The following is a 20,182-nucleotide window of genomic DNA, read 5'->3' as shown; positions in this document are numbered from 1 at the left end:
TGGATTCCAGTCATATCACTACTCTTCCCTCCCACTTTAATCCCACATCCCTACAGCACTGTTTTCTACACATTTTACCATTTGGGTATTGCCATCTCTAAATAAATATGAAGAGATAAATTGAATGCAGAATTAATTACTCTGGATGGTTAAAGAAAATCATATCCCAAGGTAAAGGATACACCACACTTTTTCATTTTATGAAAACCAAAGTCAACAGATGAGATTATATTCTCTCTATTTTTTTTTCTTTTAAGTTTCTTTGTGGCTGTGTGTTTCAGGATGTGACATACGGGTACACTTTATTGCTTCTCTTAATCCAGCTTCATCAATGCTATGTTTTGTGGAAATTTGTATAGGTTGCTGTTTCATTAACCTTCTTTTACTTTTAGTTTTTAAGGTCATGTGATTTTTTTATGTTTTCAGTATTTTCTTAAATATTTATTTTAAACATCAAATAAGTTGTAAAAGTGTTACTAATTGGAGATATTGTTAATCCATTTTTTAATTGACAATCTGTTTATTGAGGAAAAAGGTATAGAAGACTAAGGAAACCTAGGAAATTTTTGAATGCTGATGTTCCTAACCTCTTTATACGTGTGTGTGTGTTTGTGTGTGTATATGTGTGTGGGTGTGTATAAATACATATTAATAGATAGATATTATTATTTTAGATAAGCCACTAAACTCTGTCTCAGTTTTACACAGGGGAAATCTATAAGAGTTAGAATGACTTTGTACATGTTTATTTTCATAGCATTGTAAAACCAAGTCAATGTACTCATAATTGAGATTTTCTGTATTATAATGAGTTCACAAAGAATATAGTGCTGTGTTAAAATTTGTAGACGAATCCAATTTGAGTTCTTGTTTCTATGTGCATTGATTTTTTAGTTTTGATTTTTAACGAACTCCAGTTTATAAGTATTGATGCTTCTATTCTATTTTTGGCAAAGTCCTTTTTGCTTATAGAAAAATTTGCAGTCAGCAGCATTGATTGAAAACAGTGTGTTTCTGGTGAAGCATTTTTCTACCACAGGTGGCTGGCACTGAAGGATCTTTTTCAATCCATAGTGCCTTAGGTTAGATACAATTTTCTAGACTTCAAAGAGAATAGAAGAACCCAAACTGTGTGATTATGAAGTATATTCAGAGGAAAAGAAGTTTTACAAAGCCTGTGACTATCCTCTTTACCTTGGCCATATTGTGAAGTACGAATGGGAAATATTTGGGAACAACTCACTGTCCATCTTGGATATCTTCTAGACTTCTTTCCATCATTCTAAAACTTTATAATCAAAGAAAGTTACAAACTCATATATTTTAGCTTTGAAGAAATGGAATTTTTCTAATCCAATTCAGCATTTTGAACATAATCATTTTACAGAGTATCTTATTTAAAAATCACAATACTTTCTGAAAAGTGGATTTTACTATATTTGTATAGATAAGTAAGCCTGAAATAGGGTACATAATTTATTCTACATCTGACACCTAATTAGTGGCAGAGCTACAATTCTGTCTTGTGTTCATAAGCATCATGCCGAATGTGTCAGTTTGAATTTGGTCTTCACGGGAGATAGAAACCTGAGTACACTTGCATTACTCAGCTGGGCTGTATTTATTGCACATGACAAGCAGCGACATGCTGATGCAGAGGATTAAGGACATTCTCAAGACTCTAGCATCTTTGAGCCTCCCTTTCATTCCTAGTCTATGATTTTCTTTCTTGGGTATGATGGCTCTTCTGCTTCTGTTCATGTCAAGCATGCCTTCCTAGCAGGAGCAGCAAGAGGATGAACAAAGGAGAAAAAAGGGTCTCTTATCCAAATTTAATCTATTTGTTAACCAGAAAAATAATAACTTGCCTAGAAGACATTCACAATATACTTCCATTTATATCTCATTTACAGAATCTATTATATAGTGTTTCCAAGATTTAAGGAAGTTCAATTAGTTAATTTTAAATCAGATTTTCTGAGATATAGTTTAGATGCACATTTTATGTATACAGATCTATGAATTTTGATAAATACTATGTTTATAATAATCACTGCTCCAAGAGAGATAGAACACTCTATCTTGAGGCAACCTTAACTGATGATATTTTGCCATCTTGAAGAAAATTCAGGTTCTGTTAGGTAGATGGAGTCAGCACTTTCCACATGGAGGTTAAATACTGAGTATTTAAATAATCATTTGGAAAAGAAGAATTATAAAGCACTAAATATCCATATGTTAGAAAAGGCTTCAGTTATAGTTGACTGATCTAGAAAAGTGAACTCAGACAAATCTCCTAGACCTATCTATGTCTCAGTTTTCTAATATTTAAAAGAAAAAAGGTTTTAACAGGTCTTATGTGTCCAAAATTCAAATCAAATGAGATAATTTGTGTGATAGCACATTGAGGCCTTTAAAGCCTTATTCAAATATATAGAATTGTCTGCAACTTTCCTGATCAGAGGAATTTCCTTTTGAAAATGATGATGAGGTTTCAACTGATTGACCTGAAATATTACAGTTGTAAAATTTAAAAATGCTTATAAAATATACAGAATCTTAAATTTATTAATAATCCATAAGTCCAGGCCATAAGCAACTCTAAATAGAGGCAATTTTACTTTTGATGCTTGTCAGATCCTTTCAAAGTATGTCTCTTTCAATTGGATAGGAATAGCACTAAATATATAATTTCTTGAAACTTTCAGAATATATATATATATATATATATATATATATTTAGTCATATATATATATATATATGACTAAAAAGTGCTGGTATAATTTCCTAGTTATTGTATGATATTTTAAAAACGAATACATGACAGTATATCCTTCATGTGAAATATAAATTTTATTTTTAGAAACTACAAATTTTACAAAACCAAATAATATTAACTTTTGGAATGTTTAGGCAAATAATTTTTTAAAATTTGTTCTCTATTTTGAGAAGAATAGATATTCTTCTTGATATTCACTCTATGGAATCAGTCACAAAAGGGGACTCTGTAGCAGCAGAACACAACTGCTTGTCATACCATATTTATGAAGAGATGCTATTGACTGTATTGTTTCTCAGAATTTTGTCAGAGCATACTCTAAATTGAAACATCTTACCAAAACATCCTATAAACACTTATAGTAATTGGTGCCAGCCAATACCAATCTTTATTGAAAATAAGTTTTTGTGGTTATCTCAGCACTCATTTCATTTTTTATTCATTAAAACTGATTATTGTTATTTTCTATTAAAGTCTTTGTCATCTGTTCATAATTCAGGTTGGACTCAGCACTGGCTTTGTTTGTCCTTGGGGAGGCTGCCAAATTAAACATGGCCTGCTTGAGAGCTTTAATGGAAATAGTGAAAGATTTTCTTTCAAGCATTATGTCTCTTCATAGTCAGGTAACAACATTACTAATTTAAATGTGAAAAGACCCCTGAATAGAAGCATATTTTATTTTTTGCCACTATTTAAATTATATATCATACTAGGGCACCTAGTGTTCATAACTTTGTAATAATTATATTTTAAAGTAAATATGCATATAACATTTACTATTTTTCATAAACTTTTCCATTGTCATTACATGTTATTAAGATTTGTATTTTAGTGGAAATGAAATAAGTTTTTTAACCCACTCTCTATTATTGAACATTAAGTTATTTTCTAACTGTTCATAATTAATTACAAGAAACGTTGTATTGGCAATCTCAAACATAACATATTATTTGTATTTCTACTTCTTTGGAATAAATTACTAAAAATAAATTTTGCATGAAAGATCTATAAGCTGTATTTAAGGGTCTTAAATTCCTCTCCAAAAGTTGTAATTTTTTTTATTCCTATGAAAAATACATGAAACTATAACACACTAAAAATATTATTGCAGAAAGTAGTATTGCATTGGATTAATTTATGTTCTATTGCTTCCTAAAGAAACTAAAAAGTTGTTCTTTATATATTTATATGCTATTTACAGTTTTTATATTTTGAACTACTGTTTATGCAATATATCTGTGGAAAATTGCTTTTTTAATGAGTTCATTTAGAAATTATTTATTTTGATCTTTTAATAATTCCATGAAATTTGAAGACTTTTTTATGGTTCTTAATTATGACAGAATGTCCTCTGATTTTCCTAATACCTGTTTTCTTACTTCAGAAAGAAAACTGCAAGGTTGATGACCTTTCGTGGACCTGGATTATCATCTATACATATACAACAATTGTTGCAGAAATCTGCTTGTATGCAGCAACTTCTGATTTGCGAAAAACTGCTCTTGTTGGTTTCTGTGACTGTAATAGTTCACGAAAGAATACTGTATTCATGGAAAAATCAGAAAAAGAGCCAGAATTACAGGAAACAAATATTTTAAGTCTTTTTGAATACTTTTCTTCAAAAATATCAGATGATTGTAAGTAAATAATTTTCATGTTATATTTTAAATGTCCATTTCTACGTATAGTAATATGCTCTTTACAAAACGTTAACATTAAGAAATGAGAAATAACTTTAAATTTAGTGTGACTTCCTGGGAAGAATAGTTCATGAAATGGAATTTTTTATCAATAATTTTAAAATGGCTGAAACACAAAGCTAGATTCATTTGATTTATGATTTAAATTATATGGTGTGAAGGAAAAGATGAACTTAGGAGAATTTTTGAAGTGTATATAACCTTTATTTCCACTTCTTTTTTATTCTTTTCCCCCTAAGGACTTCTTTCCCCCATTTTTTTTATAGGCATCTACTGTTTCTCTCTTGTTCTTTTCCTAGCCAGAGGATTTCTCTTCACTCATGCACTCAAATTATTGTAGTATATTCTTCACACCTGATTTCTTATATTCCAACAAAGAGTATGAGTCTTACATCTTAAAAGTAAAGGTCATTTTCTGTGGTGTTTATGGGGACTAGTAGAATAAAATATGCTTATTTTTAAAAAGTACTATAAGCATAATATTAATTTTAGAAGTCCTTTTAGTTTGATTGAACTTTGTAGGTTTATTATAAAAATCATTACAGTCTATATATTGTTATAGTCTGTTGTTTATATGACTTTTATTTTCATTAAATTGTGAGATAATTGAGACTAGAGAATCTTTTCTGAATTGCATTTGTGTTAATCCAGACTCTAGCATAGTAGCAAATAATGTTGGGCAATTAATTATAGTGGATTTATCATGTAATTAAATCACTGAATTTCAGATATAATTGTAAGATTTTTGAAAGCATTGAGGAAAGCAAGATTGTCTTTCCTTAGATCCATAATTTACTGATTTGGGATAAATTATGCTGAAATGTGATTTTAAACAGTAAGACTTGAGTAATGGATATTAATTTCACTCTTTAAAAGTTGTTCACTGTTTTAAAATTACTCTCAATATACTTTTGGTTTATTTAGCACAGTGGAGACTCATTTCTGAGTGCAAATTGCTTAACCATTTCCTACTTTTCAAATTATTGTTATTTCTTGCTGCCAATTTTAAACAGATCTTTATTCTTTAAAATGTAAATTGTATTTCTCCAGTGTTTATTAAGTTGACAAATTAAAGTGGTAAGTATTAATTTATTTTGCTACTCACACTTTTATATATAATGATCATAAATCTTCAACACATGGTTTTTAGTCTACCAAGCAGACTAATCTATGAATATTAGTCCTTAATTCTTGTCTAGCTGTGTAAATTGGTGCATCCTGGCTTCTTTCATTGATCTTTTTGGGCAGCTTTCCATGGGAGGACCTTGGCTCCCAGAAGCCTCTTGGTGTCTCTCTAGAGAGGAACATCTATCCTCTGGCAAAGTTTTGTGATGATGTTATTGTGTGTGTTTCTGAGGATATTACAATTTTTATTCCTTCTTAACTATCTGACTTTTTCCCCCAGAAAATTTATGATTGTGTCATTCATTTGCTCATTTTTGGTCTTTTTCTGCATTTTAATCTTCCCCTGAAGAATTTATTTTGATGGTCCAGAATTTGGATGACTTCTTGAAAGACATTTTATTAGTGCTTATCATCTATTGCTGATCATTGCTTAGACATCTAGGCATTCATGTGTATTTCCCTACTTCTTAGCAGTGCCACACATGAAAGAGAGCTATCTGTGAACTCAAACTCACTAAGGATACAGAAAATCTACAGTTATTATTTTCTCATCTCTGTGAATCTGAGTGAGCATACATGTTTCTAATTTTTATTAATTTAATATTAAGTGAAATTATGATATCCAAGAATAGCAAATTCTGATTCTTTTCATGTGTATCCCTAGATAAGAGGGGCACCTATGTATTTGTACTATAAGCAATAGTGTCATTAAGGTCTTTACTTTTCTGTAGTTATTCTTCATTGAATAAACCCTCCAGGAATTTCTGGATGTCATTGTATGTACCGTGAGATCATGTTACAGATCAAAGAGCCATTTCTATAGATAACAAAGTCTCAGCATTTGTTCTTTACATGGTGATAGAGAAGAAGGTGATAATGCCTAACAGGTGGGATGCTGTAAGGAGATCACTTTGTGCCTTTGCAAGTGACACAGAGGAAATGGGTGCTGTTTCTGCTTGTACCAATGTCCTTTCTATTATTAGTCTTGAACCCAGCGATGAAATGATAAGCTAGAATTTCATCCATGTTTTATAAGCACAGGTGGACAAATGGATGTTTTAAGCTGTGAGATGCCTTTAGAAACTTGATTCAAAATAAAGAGAATATCAGAATTATACAAAATTTTCTGTATAAGCCATAAGTGATACTAATGCCATTTGTCTAGTGAAAATTCTGAATATTTTGAAATCCTCAATTCTCATAGAATCTTTGTAATTTCTTTGGGAAACGATAGAAGTTGGTAACCTGTTGACAATTTGCTTAGATACTTCTCAAGGATGTGTTCTGATGTTTTCTTTCTCTGTGTCAAAATCAGAGAATATACCACCTCTGGACATAAATTTTTGATCTCCTCTAGTGGTTACTTCTACTGGGTCTTTGGCTTCCTTTAGCTACTACCAACAAAAGTCAGTACTCAACAAATGCATTGTTAAAAACTGTACTGATGTGCTTCAGTGGAGCTTAATTCTTTGTAGCATCACGGAATAACTTTCCAGATAGAGAAAATTATTTTTCTCTGGTTTGTCCTTTATGCATGATCATTAGTGAGAAGGATGAGTTCCACAAGACCTCAGGATATAGAATTCCAAAAGCAGTATTCTCCATGTGGCCTTTTCAACATAATCACTGCAAAAGATGGGTCTGACTTTCTGAAAAGTGATAGAATTGAAGATGATTTTCCTCATAATCTTACCCTTCAAGTAATTTCATTTTGGGATTAGAGTGAAGAAATCAGCTCTTGGGTCATACGAACTTATATTTTATATTTGTCACTTATATCTCATGATCCTAGATCAAAGTATTTAGTCTTGCTAAAATTTACTTTCTTTGCCTGATCCTTGTGTTAAAAATCCTGTCCAGCCAGGGATGGTGGTGCATGCCTGTAACCTCAGGAGGTCAGGACAACAAGGCAGGATGATCAAAAGTTCAAAGCCAGCCTCAGTAACTTAGTGAGGATCCAAGCAACTTTGTGAGACCTGTCTCTAATTAAAAAAGTAAAAATGGCTGGGAATGTGGCTCAGTGGTTAACTGTCTTTAGGTTCAACCCTTGGTACCAAAAACAAAAACAAACAAAAATATAATTTTATCCATATCATAGTACTTTTTGTTTTTTAGAAAAAAATATGGAAATATATATATATATATATATATATATACATATATATTCTGACATAATATCTCATATATGGTAAAGATCTCATAAATGTTAAAATAGGTACTATGGTTCTTAATGTGGTTGCTAATGTTATGATTATCACTAGCAATAATTTCTATGTGCACCATGTATCATGGACATGTTTATTTCATTTGTATTTAAAGATGTAAATAACACTGAGAAACATTTTAAAATGGTGTCAAAAGTCTTTTGGCATATAAAAATAAAAAAGATTGGTAGATTGACCTAGAATTCTGCAAACTTGCTGAATTCATTTATTAATTTTCCACATTTTTTATGATTTTATTATGATTTTCTATATACAAGATTATGCCATCTTTAAATAGAATAGTATGACTTTTTACTTTCTAAACTCAATGACTTTTATTTTCTTTATAATTAATTGTCTTCTCTAGGACCTTCATGACACTGTTGCACAGAAATGCTGACAGCAGAGATTCTTTTTTTTTCTTTTTATCTATACATGACAATAGAATGTATTTTACTATATTATACATACATGGAACATAACTTCCCATTCTTGTGGTTGTATATGAGGTGGAGTAACACTGGTCATGTATTCATATAGGAACACAGGAATGTTATGTCTGATATTTTCTACTGTTTTTCCTATTCTCATCTTTTAAATCTCCCCTCCCTTCCCTTCATTCCCCTTTGTCTAATCCAATGAACTTCTATTCTTCCTTTCTCCCAACTTATTGTGTATTTGCATCCACATATCAGAGAGAAAATTCAGCCTTTAGCTTTTTGGGATTGGCTTATTTTGCGTGATGATCTCCAGTTTCATCCATTTACTTGTAAATGCCATAATTCCATTTTTCTTTATGGCTGAGTAATATTCCATTGTGTATATATACCACATTTTCTTTATTTATTCTTCTGTTGAAGAGCACCTAGGTTTGTTCCATAGCTTAGCTATTGTGACTTGAGCTGCTATAAGCATTGATGTGACCATGTCACTGTATATAATAGCTGGAATTCTTGAAGAAAGCATTCATGTTAAGTATTAATTTGGGGGTTTACATAGAGGACTTTTATCAGTTTGAGGAAATTCTATTATTACTTTTTTTGAGTATTTTTATCATGAAAGGGTATTTATCTTTTTCATTTATATGTGATCATATGTATTTTTCCTCCAGTCTTTTAATTGACTTTTGGATGTTAAACAGATCTTGTTTTTCAGCTCTAAAGTTTCTAATCGCCTCTCATCTTATTGGCCAGAAATGTATCACATGCTGACTAGAAATAGGAATGGAATTAATATGGTTCATTTAGGCAATTCAAGATTATCTCCTCGGTTTTCCTGAAATTCATAACAATCCAATACCTGAGCAAGATTTCAATTCTATAATCGATGATAGAGAGAGAACGGGTAGAGAACAAACCAAGTTATAGAAATTTACACATATGTGCATTCGAAGTGATGTTATTTTTAGGATGTTCACCTTTGCATAGGTACAACTTATGTTCAGTGCTCCTGAATTTCAAGCATTCTGGTCTCAGTTTATGTGACATAAAAATTTCAATAAGTATAATCAGGACTGGACTGTGGTTTTATCAATACAGAATTGGGCTATCAGAAATACAGCTTCATGACTCATTTAGCATTGCTCTACCTAGATATTTATAATATGAAAAATATTTCAGTTCACTACGTGGCTTTTTAAAACAGATGCAATTACTGGAAAACTAAAAACAAGTTGGTAGAGTACCTAATGAATTCTGGCCTTGTGTTACTTATGAAATTGCAAAAAAAAATAGCAATTATAAAAATGTTATTTGGGCTGGGGCTGTGGTTCAGTGGTAGCGCACTTGCCTGGCATGTGTGAGGCCCTGGTTTAGGTTCTCAGCATGGCATATAAATAAATAAAGGTCTATCAACAACTAAAAAAAAATATTTATTTTAATGCTATTGAAGTTTTTCTGCATTAATCATTTTTACTTGCTGTATGATCCATTATATTATTTCTCAGTGCTTGTTTTGGGATCTGTTTGCAGATTTCCCTTTGACATCTTTTCTGATGCTTTCTTCCATGTCTTTTAGAACACCTATATATAGGTGTTCTAAACATGCAGCTTTTCTGCTTTCCTTTGGATATAGGTGTGAGTCTATTTATTAACTCATTTTGCTCAGTATATCATTCTTTATTTCTGTCAATCTCTTTAGAGAAAAAAAATCTGTAATTTTCCAAAGAGGTATCACCAATGTCACAATTTCTGCAAAAGCCTTGCACATTTGAAGCAGTCTCTCAACCTGCTAATACAGATGGCTTGTATTTAAGAAAGCCAAATGCTACTCTTTAAAAATTAATTAAGCCTTATAAAGTAAAGGTATCCTCTGTCATGCTTGAAATATTTAAAAAAATAGTAAAATATTCAATTGAAGTAAAGATATCTTTATCATAAAATATTTAAAAAAAATTTTTGGTAGATACTATTATATGTCCTAAGGAACAAAAAAATAATATAGTCCAATTGAATATAGATACTTGATATTTATTCTCTCTGATACTCATATTTTTATTAGATGCTGTGAACATGTAAAAAATATACGTTGACCAGAATAACTGATTTACTAAATTTTGCAACCCTTCACCCCAAGTCTTTAACCTCTCCTAATACCCCAGCTTATTGCTGGCATGTAACCTCATGTTTCTCTGAGCTTCCTTTTATACTAATAACTTTATCACATGATAGCTTGCATTTTAAATAAATGTTTTATATCTCTTTTAAGTTATGAACAAATATTTATACATGTAAGAAAAATACATTATGTAAGACAAAACAGTATTTTTCTCTCTGACATAAACAACAGGCAATCCCAGTTTGGTTGGGGGAGGGGAGCGCATAAGGAGTTCTTGGAGCAGGCTCATTCTCCTTGTTTTTCTGTTATCCCGAGGGAACAGCCATGTTCTGCTGTGAGAGTTCATCTACCAGAACACTTTCCAGACAGTAGAAGGAAAGACAAAAAAGGCAACTATTCATCTCCTACTTACTGTCTTCTCATAGAAAATATTACATAGCATTTCTTTTATATTCTCATGGTCTTAAGTATAGTGATATACTTAAATGTGGTGTATAAATACACTATAGTACAATATTAAGGATAGTGATATCCACACTTAATGGGAATATTTTTTAAGCAAAGTATCACTAAGTCAAGCTAAAAATTGTGATTCAGATTACCAAGAAAGAAGGTGATAAATTATATTTCAAAGAAATGAGCTATCTGTGCAAAGCTTAGTCTATCAATTTTTATTTTTTGTTCAGGGCAAAAAAAAAAAAAAAAGATGTATTTAAATGTCCCTTGCCTCACACATTACCTAACACATTGCCTTGCTCAGAATAGACACTCAGACACTTGGTAAGCATGTAGAATATATAAGTGAATAAAAAAAGGGAAAGGACACTATAATGCTTGTAGAGATTTTACTATGAAATAAAATTTCCAATTCCAAATGTTTTTTAAATACTCTGTGAGTATATAAATGATCCATTTATTTTCATTATTTTTTTTAAATTGTCTAGCACACATTTGTTTAATCTTAAAGATAGAAGCTGTCAGTTTGTTTATGCATAACAAATGTTACAATGTGAATTTGAACATTCAATACTCTATATTAATGGCCATAGAGCACCAAAGAAATTTTTTAGAAAACTTTTAATAAATATATGTATGATTGATTAAGGAACGTACGATTTGAGCTTTAGTTTGAAGCGTATATTTTTTAAGTCAAAATTTGGAAAAGGGAAGAAGATGAAGATTGGAAGAAAGAGGATGATGGGTGCTAAATAAACAAGAAAATTTAAGTGGCTGTTGAGGAAACCCAGCTGCCTGCAATGACATCCTGGTTCTAAGATCTAATGTTTGATGTATACAATAGCACTTGAACTTCAGGATAAACCTGTACTTCTTTATACACATTGAAAATCTTTAGTAGCACTTGACAAAACTGTCCCATGAGAATAATTCATCTGGACACCAAACTATCTAGACTTGCTAAGTAAACTCATTCTTTTCTTATTTTAGACATTTGGAACCCTGTTCACTGAAAATAGGGCTTATCATTGATGACTATAGATTCCTACCTCAAAAATGTCATTGAGTTTTTGCAAACCTTTTCTGCTTTATCCCTAGGAGCAGAGATTCATTTACAGAAATATTAGTAACATTTAAGTTGACGGGGAGCTATCACCTCAGCACATTCTAGATATTCTACCCAATGTGGTAAGACAAGAAAAAGAAACAAGTATAATATTGGAAAAAACATTTGTGGATGATCTTGATGTCTGCTTTGAATATCCAAGACTGAAATTAATATTAAAAGTGGAAAGTTACATGAAACATATTATTGGTAATTTCCTCTATATCAACAGTAACAAAATAGAAAAATAATTCACAAAAATAAACTACTAACAGCAGAAGCAAAACAAAATTTCAAAGAATGTGTGTTATAAAAAAAGTTTTATTTAAAAGAGATGAAAAGAGGGTTGAAATAAATGAATATGAATTTTCTTATTTTCTTCCCAAGTTAATCTATAAATTAAATGTATTTGCAATAAAATTGTCAAAAGAAGTAGAAAAATTGTTTATAGACAGTCTGGAAGAAAATGGGCAAGAAAACTTCAGGAAAAAAATGGGCAGTTTCTTAAATATAAAACTATAATATTTTAGTCCATATGATAATTGTAAAATAATGGGCTAACAGATTTTCCCAAATAAAATATAAAATTATCTATATTTATATTTAAAACATGATATTCACATTTTCCATATTTTTTATGTATAGATACATTGGTGTATATGATGAGTTTTAATTTCATAATTTTGGAAATATTAGGCACTTTTCATCATGCAGGTATATATTGAAATTGATTGTGAAGTATCCCTTTATATTTAAACCCATTATTTGCATATGCAATAGGAATATGCCACATACTGGATTCCAAAGGAAACTGATATACTGTCATATTCTATGCAAAACTATGAAGTACAGTATAAAAATAGGTGATGATTCTGTATTTTTGTGAACACTGAAAACAAATTAGCAAGTCACAAAATCAAAATAAATATGAATCCCTGAACAACAAACCACCATACAAGACTTTTAGCAAAATGATCCTTTCAAGAAATTCCAATATCATACTTTATCCATGCAGAAAAAGTATCTTGCCAAATGTTAGTACTCAAACTCAGGAAAAAGATAAAAAACTATAACAAAAATTTATATTTTGATATATATTCTATCAAATATTTGTTAGATAAATAGTTAGATAAAAAGTTATATAAATCATGATTCCAAAACGTGAAAACTTACTCTTATCCCTGCAGTAGCAATCCATAACATTCTTCATTGCTGACTTTCACTGCACTATGACTTGGGTCACCAGAGTCTCCACAGAGCACATTGCTATTATTAACATTAAAGACATATCTAATTCCATTTAAAATGATTCCATTACCACTTTTGTTTGTTTTACTCCTCTGTATAAAATTTAACATACTCTAACTTCAGTAATAATTTGAGTCTCTTTCATCATCTGTCATGCTCACTTCAAATTTGGGACATAGTATTTATTCATCTCACTCATCCTTCCTACAAAAGCTTTGTTTGAGTGATATTTGCATACTCATTTATAGCAGCACAATTCACAATACCATACTATGAAGTCAGAGTAGGTGTCCATCAGTGGATAAGTGGATAAATATACATATACACAACGGAGTTTGTTCAGTCATGAAAAAGAATAAAATCATGTCATTTGCAAGAAAATGGAGGGAACCCAAGACCATTATTTTAAGCAAAATAAGCCAAATTCAGAACATTAAGTTAAGCAAAAACCCACATTTATGTTTTCTATCGTATGTGGAAGCTAGAGAGGAAAAAGGAAAGGAAACCTGGAGTTGCGGGGTGGGGGGTATCTCAAGAAAATGGAAAGGAGATAAGTAGAGAAAAGTGACCAGGGGTAGGGAGGAGCGGAGGGAAAGGAGAAGTACTGGGGAATGATAATGGTCAAACTACATTATTATGTTTTGTGCATGAACAAAACAGAACAACAAATCCCACCATTGTATATAATTGTAATAAAATATGGAAAAATAAATAAAAAGCCTTATTGATTGACACATCTAAAGGTAGCAATTTTCTGGTGAGTTTGACAGGTAGTTAATTCTTTTCCTATTTATGTATGTTATATGATGCTTTCTTCTGGAATTTTTCTGCCATATCATAAAAGATTTCCCAGAAGACCCTAGAAGACTGTGTCTTGCATGAAATTGACAAGACTGTTTACAGGGGTCATCATTAGCTACAAGGAAGCCTGGGAGAGCAAATGTTTGGTGAAAAGAAAGGCATTTGTTCTGACCCATGAGAATTGATTCTCAAGTATGCAAATAACAATAATAATGACTTCTTTTAACAATTAAAAAAGATGTCAAGTTTGTGATATCAATGCAACATACTAATGCAACAGTAATATATTTCACTATCTACAAGGTGTGTAATAGCCATAGTATTAGCAATCTGAATAGTCATAGTATTTATACTTTTGGGGTGGACATTCTTGTTCAATGACATATCAAATGCCAGAGGGGTTTTGTATATACTTGATATTCATAAAAGTCTAACATTAGTTTGATTCTTAGCATTAGTTTAAAAGTTGTATATTATTTTATTTTCATAATCACCCAATGACTTTTATGTTACTTTCAACTTACCCATATATAATATGTGTATGTATATATTTTAATAAATATGAAGCTCCATTATGTTGACAACTTCTGTCCTTATCATTTAAAATTGGTGAATTGTCATTTTTGGGATACTGGATTCTTTTTTTTTTTTTTTTAAAGAGAGAGTGAGAGAGGAGAGAGAGAGAGAGAGAGAGAGAGAGAGAGAGAGAGAGAGAGAGAGAGAATTTTTTTAATATTTATTTGTTAGTTCTCGGCGGACACAAATCTTTGTTGGTATGTGGTGCTGAGGATCGAACCCGGGCCGTACACATGCCAGGTGAGCGCGCTACCGCTTGAGCCACATCCCCAGCCCCTGATATTGGATTATTCTAATTATATTTGTCTAAAACCACTTTTTCAACTTTTTATGACTTTATAATTTTTCCACTGAAATTGTGTGGCTGTTTAATTTCCTCTAATTTCTTATTTTCTTGATTTAAAAAAAAATAGCCCTCAGCAGCTCAGTTACTGTGTTCCTTTAAGGGTGTTATAACATTAGATTTGATTTTAATGCATCTGATTATTGTTCTGTAGTACTAATAAAGTACTACAGAACAATAAGTCTTAAGTCTCAAGATCTGTGAGGAGTAACAAAAATTTGACCTTTGATTACCTACCTAGTTTACGGCTCATTACACTTGTAAAGTGTCCACTAACAGGAGGTGGATGCTATGGTGTGTCTTCAAGGAAGGCATGCTGATCGGCTTTGGCCTTTGATATCATTTATCTCATTCATAAGACTGTTTTAGATTAAAATACTTCTTGGTTTACATTTGTGTGTGTAATTGTGTGTATGTGAATATATGTCTATATTTATATGTGGGCATGTATGTGAGCATATATATGGAAAAAAGGTGCCTGTGCTGACATTTGATAAATGTAGCATTTCAAACTAATAGGGGAAATAATGGATTATCAATAGATTATGTTTTGATAATCAATTATCCATTTAACCTTTTAAAAGTTAATTAGTTAGCACATACCATACCTATACATAAAAAGTTTAAAAAGTCCTCAGAAATTAAAACCTTTAAAATAACCAGAATAAAATATAGCTCAATACCTTTTGACCTCTAAGCAAGCAAGGTTGACTAAATAAGAGAAAAATCACAGTTCTTGAAAGACATGATGAGAAACAACTGCACAAAGATCATAATATCTATGCAGAAAAAATGATAAAATTTAAAATTCAAATGAAAGTTGGAAATCATATATACATGTTATAAAATAGAAATGATGATACTGAATGAAATACCACTTGTAATTACTACTGCCATCCTCAGCCTTCAGCGTGGTTTCTGAACTTTTTAGATGGCTGAAACTGGACCAAAATTAAATCCTAACTTGACCTGTATGTCTCTCTACACTGATCCCTGTGGTGGAATGTGAGCTATTTACAGGTTGACCTACAAGTCCCTATTTGGAACATCAAACACATTTCTCCAAATCTATAAACTTCACTGAGAAACTCTTTGATATGAGTTGGTCGAATCTCTAGGCCATAGCAGGGTACCTTCCTCTTTCTTGTCTATGTTAGTACTTCAAGGTGAGCTGAGAAGGGCTTGAAGCTGGACTTTCCAGGAATATGGCCTGAGATCAGTGCTTCAAAGAGAGCAGGCTGGGTGAGGAGTGCCTCAGGCGCTCTTTCCTGTTTTCTATTTACTGAAGCCTTGGTTGAGCAGGGCTGCAGGAAAGGCAGAGGGGAATAGTTTCAGTTCAGAATGAATGATAATAGCTGGAAATTTTAAGTATGAGGTGAAGGAAGAATAGGTTCTCTGGCCAAATACACTACTCACTTGTATTTCCATTTTTCCAACCGTGAGTAGGAACTATACTTTGTGGTCTAATATTAGTTACATTTAACAAATAAGTGAAAATAAGTTACATTTAACAAATAAATGAAAAGCTGACCATTTTTACTCTGTTAACATCAACACTGCTTCAGCAACCAAGGCTTAATCTGTGGTCTGTAGAACACTACTATTAACTCTAAAGGTCAGAACTCACCCTCCAAATTTACTTGAGGATTTTCAGAAAGTCCAAAATAATCAGGATAATGGATTACCAGCATTTTGAATTTTTTTTCTAAAAAATGTTGTTACTCTTCTCAAGATGTTTTGTTGTCATTTCTATGAATGAAGTAATCAATCTAACCCTGTCCATATTTAAACTAAAAGGATCTACCACCTTGTTCTGTTTATTTGCTGATATTATCACTACTATGCCTTTAGTTGAGAGAGGCTGAAATAACATGCTGGATTAATCAAAATGCTTTCACCATGTAAGATCTTCACCTACTTAAAAATAGGAGTTGAAAATAAGGGAGTTGAAAATCTTATATTTGCTTTTGAAATATGAACAAACAAATTATCCCATTTGATTCAATTGTCTAAAACCCATTGACAGCTGAACACAGAGGGAAAAGATCCATGAACTAGTAGCAATGCAATATTTCTTAAGTATTTAAGATACTAAAGTTAATCCCAACATGCCATTTTAAAAAACAAATTTTTGTAACAATGTATCCTAGTACAGGAAAAAAAAGGGATTTAGGCTTCCTGTTCAAATTAAGAAACTGATATATGTACATTAATAAAAATAACTCACTAGATACTTGTAACTTCCTATGTTGTATGATGTAAAATTATATTAAGATCCTTCAGTGTGCTTCAGAATGATTTTTTCTCATATTTAATATGATCCAGAAATGAATATTAATATCCTAACACCACATTTGTTTTTACCCTCCCATCCATTAAGAGTAACTTGATAATATGTTCATAGACAGAGAAATTTCTAATTTGATCTAATACATTATTCCTGCATTTGTTCCAGACATTTCTTAAGATTTTTGAGTGAAGAGCTATTTCAACCTTATGGTGTGATTTATGTAAAGATGCACACACAAACGCACACACACACATATCATTTCACACTTTTAGTACTTACCTTTAATAGTCGTTATAATATTTTTTAAAGAAATATTTTATGAGTACAGCCTGAAAACTATTCTTTTAATAGATTTTCGGTGTACAATGCAGTATTGTTATATATAGGCATAATGGTGTACAGCAGATATCTATAGTGTATTCATTCATTCTATATAACTAAAAGTTCATCTTTAATAGTCATTGTATTCTTTCGTAAAATATATTTTAGGAGTACAACCTGAGAACTACTCTTTTAATGGAGTTTTACGTTTACAATAGAGTGTTATTATATATAGGCACAATGGCTTACAGCAGATCTCTGAAACTTATTCATCTTGCATAACTGAAATTTTACAGCCATTGAGTAGCAACTCTCCCATTAGTGCAACACTTGGTAACCACCATTCTCCTCTTGGCTTCTTTGAGTTTCACTGTTTCAGACACCTCATATAAGTGGAATCATGTAGTGTTTGCCCTTCTGTGACTAGCTTAATTCACTTGCCTTGTGGTCTTCGAAGTTTATTTATGTCATTGCATATTGCAGGATCAATGAACATGAGAATGCTAAAATCTGTCAAGAACCCGGTTCTAATTCATTTGTATAAACATCCAGAAGTAGTATAGCTAATCATTTGGCAGTTGGTTTTCATTTTTGGAGGATATGCCATATTGTTTTCCATAGTAGCTGACCATTTTGCAATCCCACCAGCAGTATAAACAATTTCTAACTTCTTTACACCCCTGCCAACACTTATCTTTTGACTTGAACATCTTTTCATATACCTATTGGCCATTTGTATGTGTTCTTTAGAGAAAGATCTTTTAAAATCCTTTATTCATTGTTTTTAATCAAGCAATTAGGGAGGTTTTGCTATTGAGTTTTAGGAGTACCTTATACGTTTTGGAGAATAACCCTTTAGTATATATGTGGTATGCAAATATGATTTTATTTCCACTATTCTCATTATGTTTAACTTTTTTTATGGATTCAATTTCGTAAAAGGTTGCTACAGTTCCAGGCATCATATCTGCTTCTAAATCACTAGCCATTGTGTTATTTGTATTTTCAATACTCTTTTCACTTCTTTCTTTTAGTTGTGAGTAACCATGAATGTAAATTATTATCATTATGTTAGACCTTACCCATTTTTATTTAAAAATTTTTCTGATACATGACAACATAAAAATGGAACATTTTTGTGGTGTACCATCAGATGTCTTGATACATGTATGAATTGTACAATGTTCAAATCTGGATAAACAAACATATCTCTTCAAACATTATTTATAGTAAAAACATTAAAATCATTTCTTCTGGCTCTTGAAATAAGCAGTATATTATCATAATATATGTTCACCTTACTATACAAATAACAAACCAGAACTTTTTTATTATCTTCTTATAACTTGGTACCTATTGATCATTTCCCCACTCTGCCCACTCTCCCCAGCCCCTGGTAAGCACCATTCTACCCTCAGCTTCTATGACATCAACCTTTTTAAATACCTCGTATTAGGGAGACTATGCAATACTTGTCTTACTGTGTCTAACTTATATTATTGAGCATACTAATCTCCAGTTCAATTAATGGTGTTACAAATTACAGGATTTTATTTTTTTTAATAACTTAATAGTATTCCATTGTCTATATGTACTACATTTTCTTTATTCATTCATCTTTTGATGGAAACTTAGGTGGTTTCCACTTTATGGCTATTGTGGATATGTTGCCACAGATGTATTCTTCAATATATTGATTTATTTTCCTTTGGATATATACAGCAGTGGGATTGTTTGATCACCTAGCAGTTCTTACATTTTTGAGGAACCTCCATAATATTTTCTAATTCTGTACTAATTTTCATTTACACGGTGTACAAGAGACCACTTTTCTTCAATCCTCACCAGCACTGTTATCTTTAGTCTTTTTGATAAGTCATTTTTATTGGGATAAGGTGATACCTTATTGTGGTTTTGATTTACATTTCCCTGATGATTAGTGAGATTGAACATTTTTTTTCAATATACTCATTGACCAATTATGTTTTCTCTTAAGAAATACCTGTTTTATCTATTGCCTGTTTTGTTACAAAATTATTTGTTGTGTTGGATTATGTATTTTTTCTTTATCTTTTTCTTATTTTTTTTTTGCTATCAAGTTTTTGGAGTTCCCTACATACCCTATCATATGTATAATTTGCAAATATTCTCTCCCATTCTGCAGGATGTCTCTTTACTCTGATAATTGCTTCCATTGCTGTGCAGAAGATTTTCATTTTGGCGTAGTTCTAATTGCTTATTTTTGTTTGTTGCCTGTGCTCTGGTGTCTCTGAAATTATTGCCCAAACAAATGTCAACAAGAATTCCCCATTTCTCCTCAGAAGTTGTAAAACTTCATATCTTATGTATGTCTTTAATCTATTTTGATTAGATTTTTGTAAATGATTCTAGTATATGTATAAAATAAAGGTGTAATTTCATCCTTTTATATGTGGATAACTAGTTTTTCCAGCACCATTTTTTGAAAAGAGTGTTCATTCCCAATGGATGGATGGATGGAGATATATATATATATATATATATATATATATATATATATATATATATATATATTTTTCCCCCCCCCCATTGGTCTTTCTGTCAGTCTGTAGGCCAATACCATAAGTATAACACAGTTTCATATGATGAGTTTAAAAGTGCTTTGTTTTCTATATTTTTTAGGTTTTATAAGAATTTG

At 31.3% G+C, this 20,182-nt stretch overlaps 1 protein-coding gene across 1 annotated transcript in view; it reads left to right on the top strand.

Annotated features, from left to right (window-relative positions):
• Tmem232 (transmembrane protein 232) overlaps positions 1-20,182 on the top strand; it is a 186,356-nt gene that overhangs the window by 29,237 nt on the left and 136,937 nt on the right. The window contains exons 8-9 of the mRNA XM_078022291.1: positions 3,280-3,403; positions 4,165-4,417. Coding sequence (XP_077878417.1) covers positions 3,280-3,403; positions 4,165-4,417 — 377 coding nt within the window. The remainder of the gene's footprint in view (positions 1-3,279; positions 3,404-4,164; positions 4,418-20,182) is intronic.

This window comes from Ictidomys tridecemlineatus, chromosome 1 (assembly GCF_052094955.1).
Source record: "Ictidomys tridecemlineatus isolate mIctTri1 chromosome 1, mIctTri1.hap1, whole genome shotgun sequence".
NCBI lineage: Eukaryota > Metazoa > Chordata > Mammalia > Rodentia > Sciuridae > Ictidomys > Ictidomys tridecemlineatus.
This window is presented reverse-complemented; position numbering and strand designations above follow the sequence as displayed.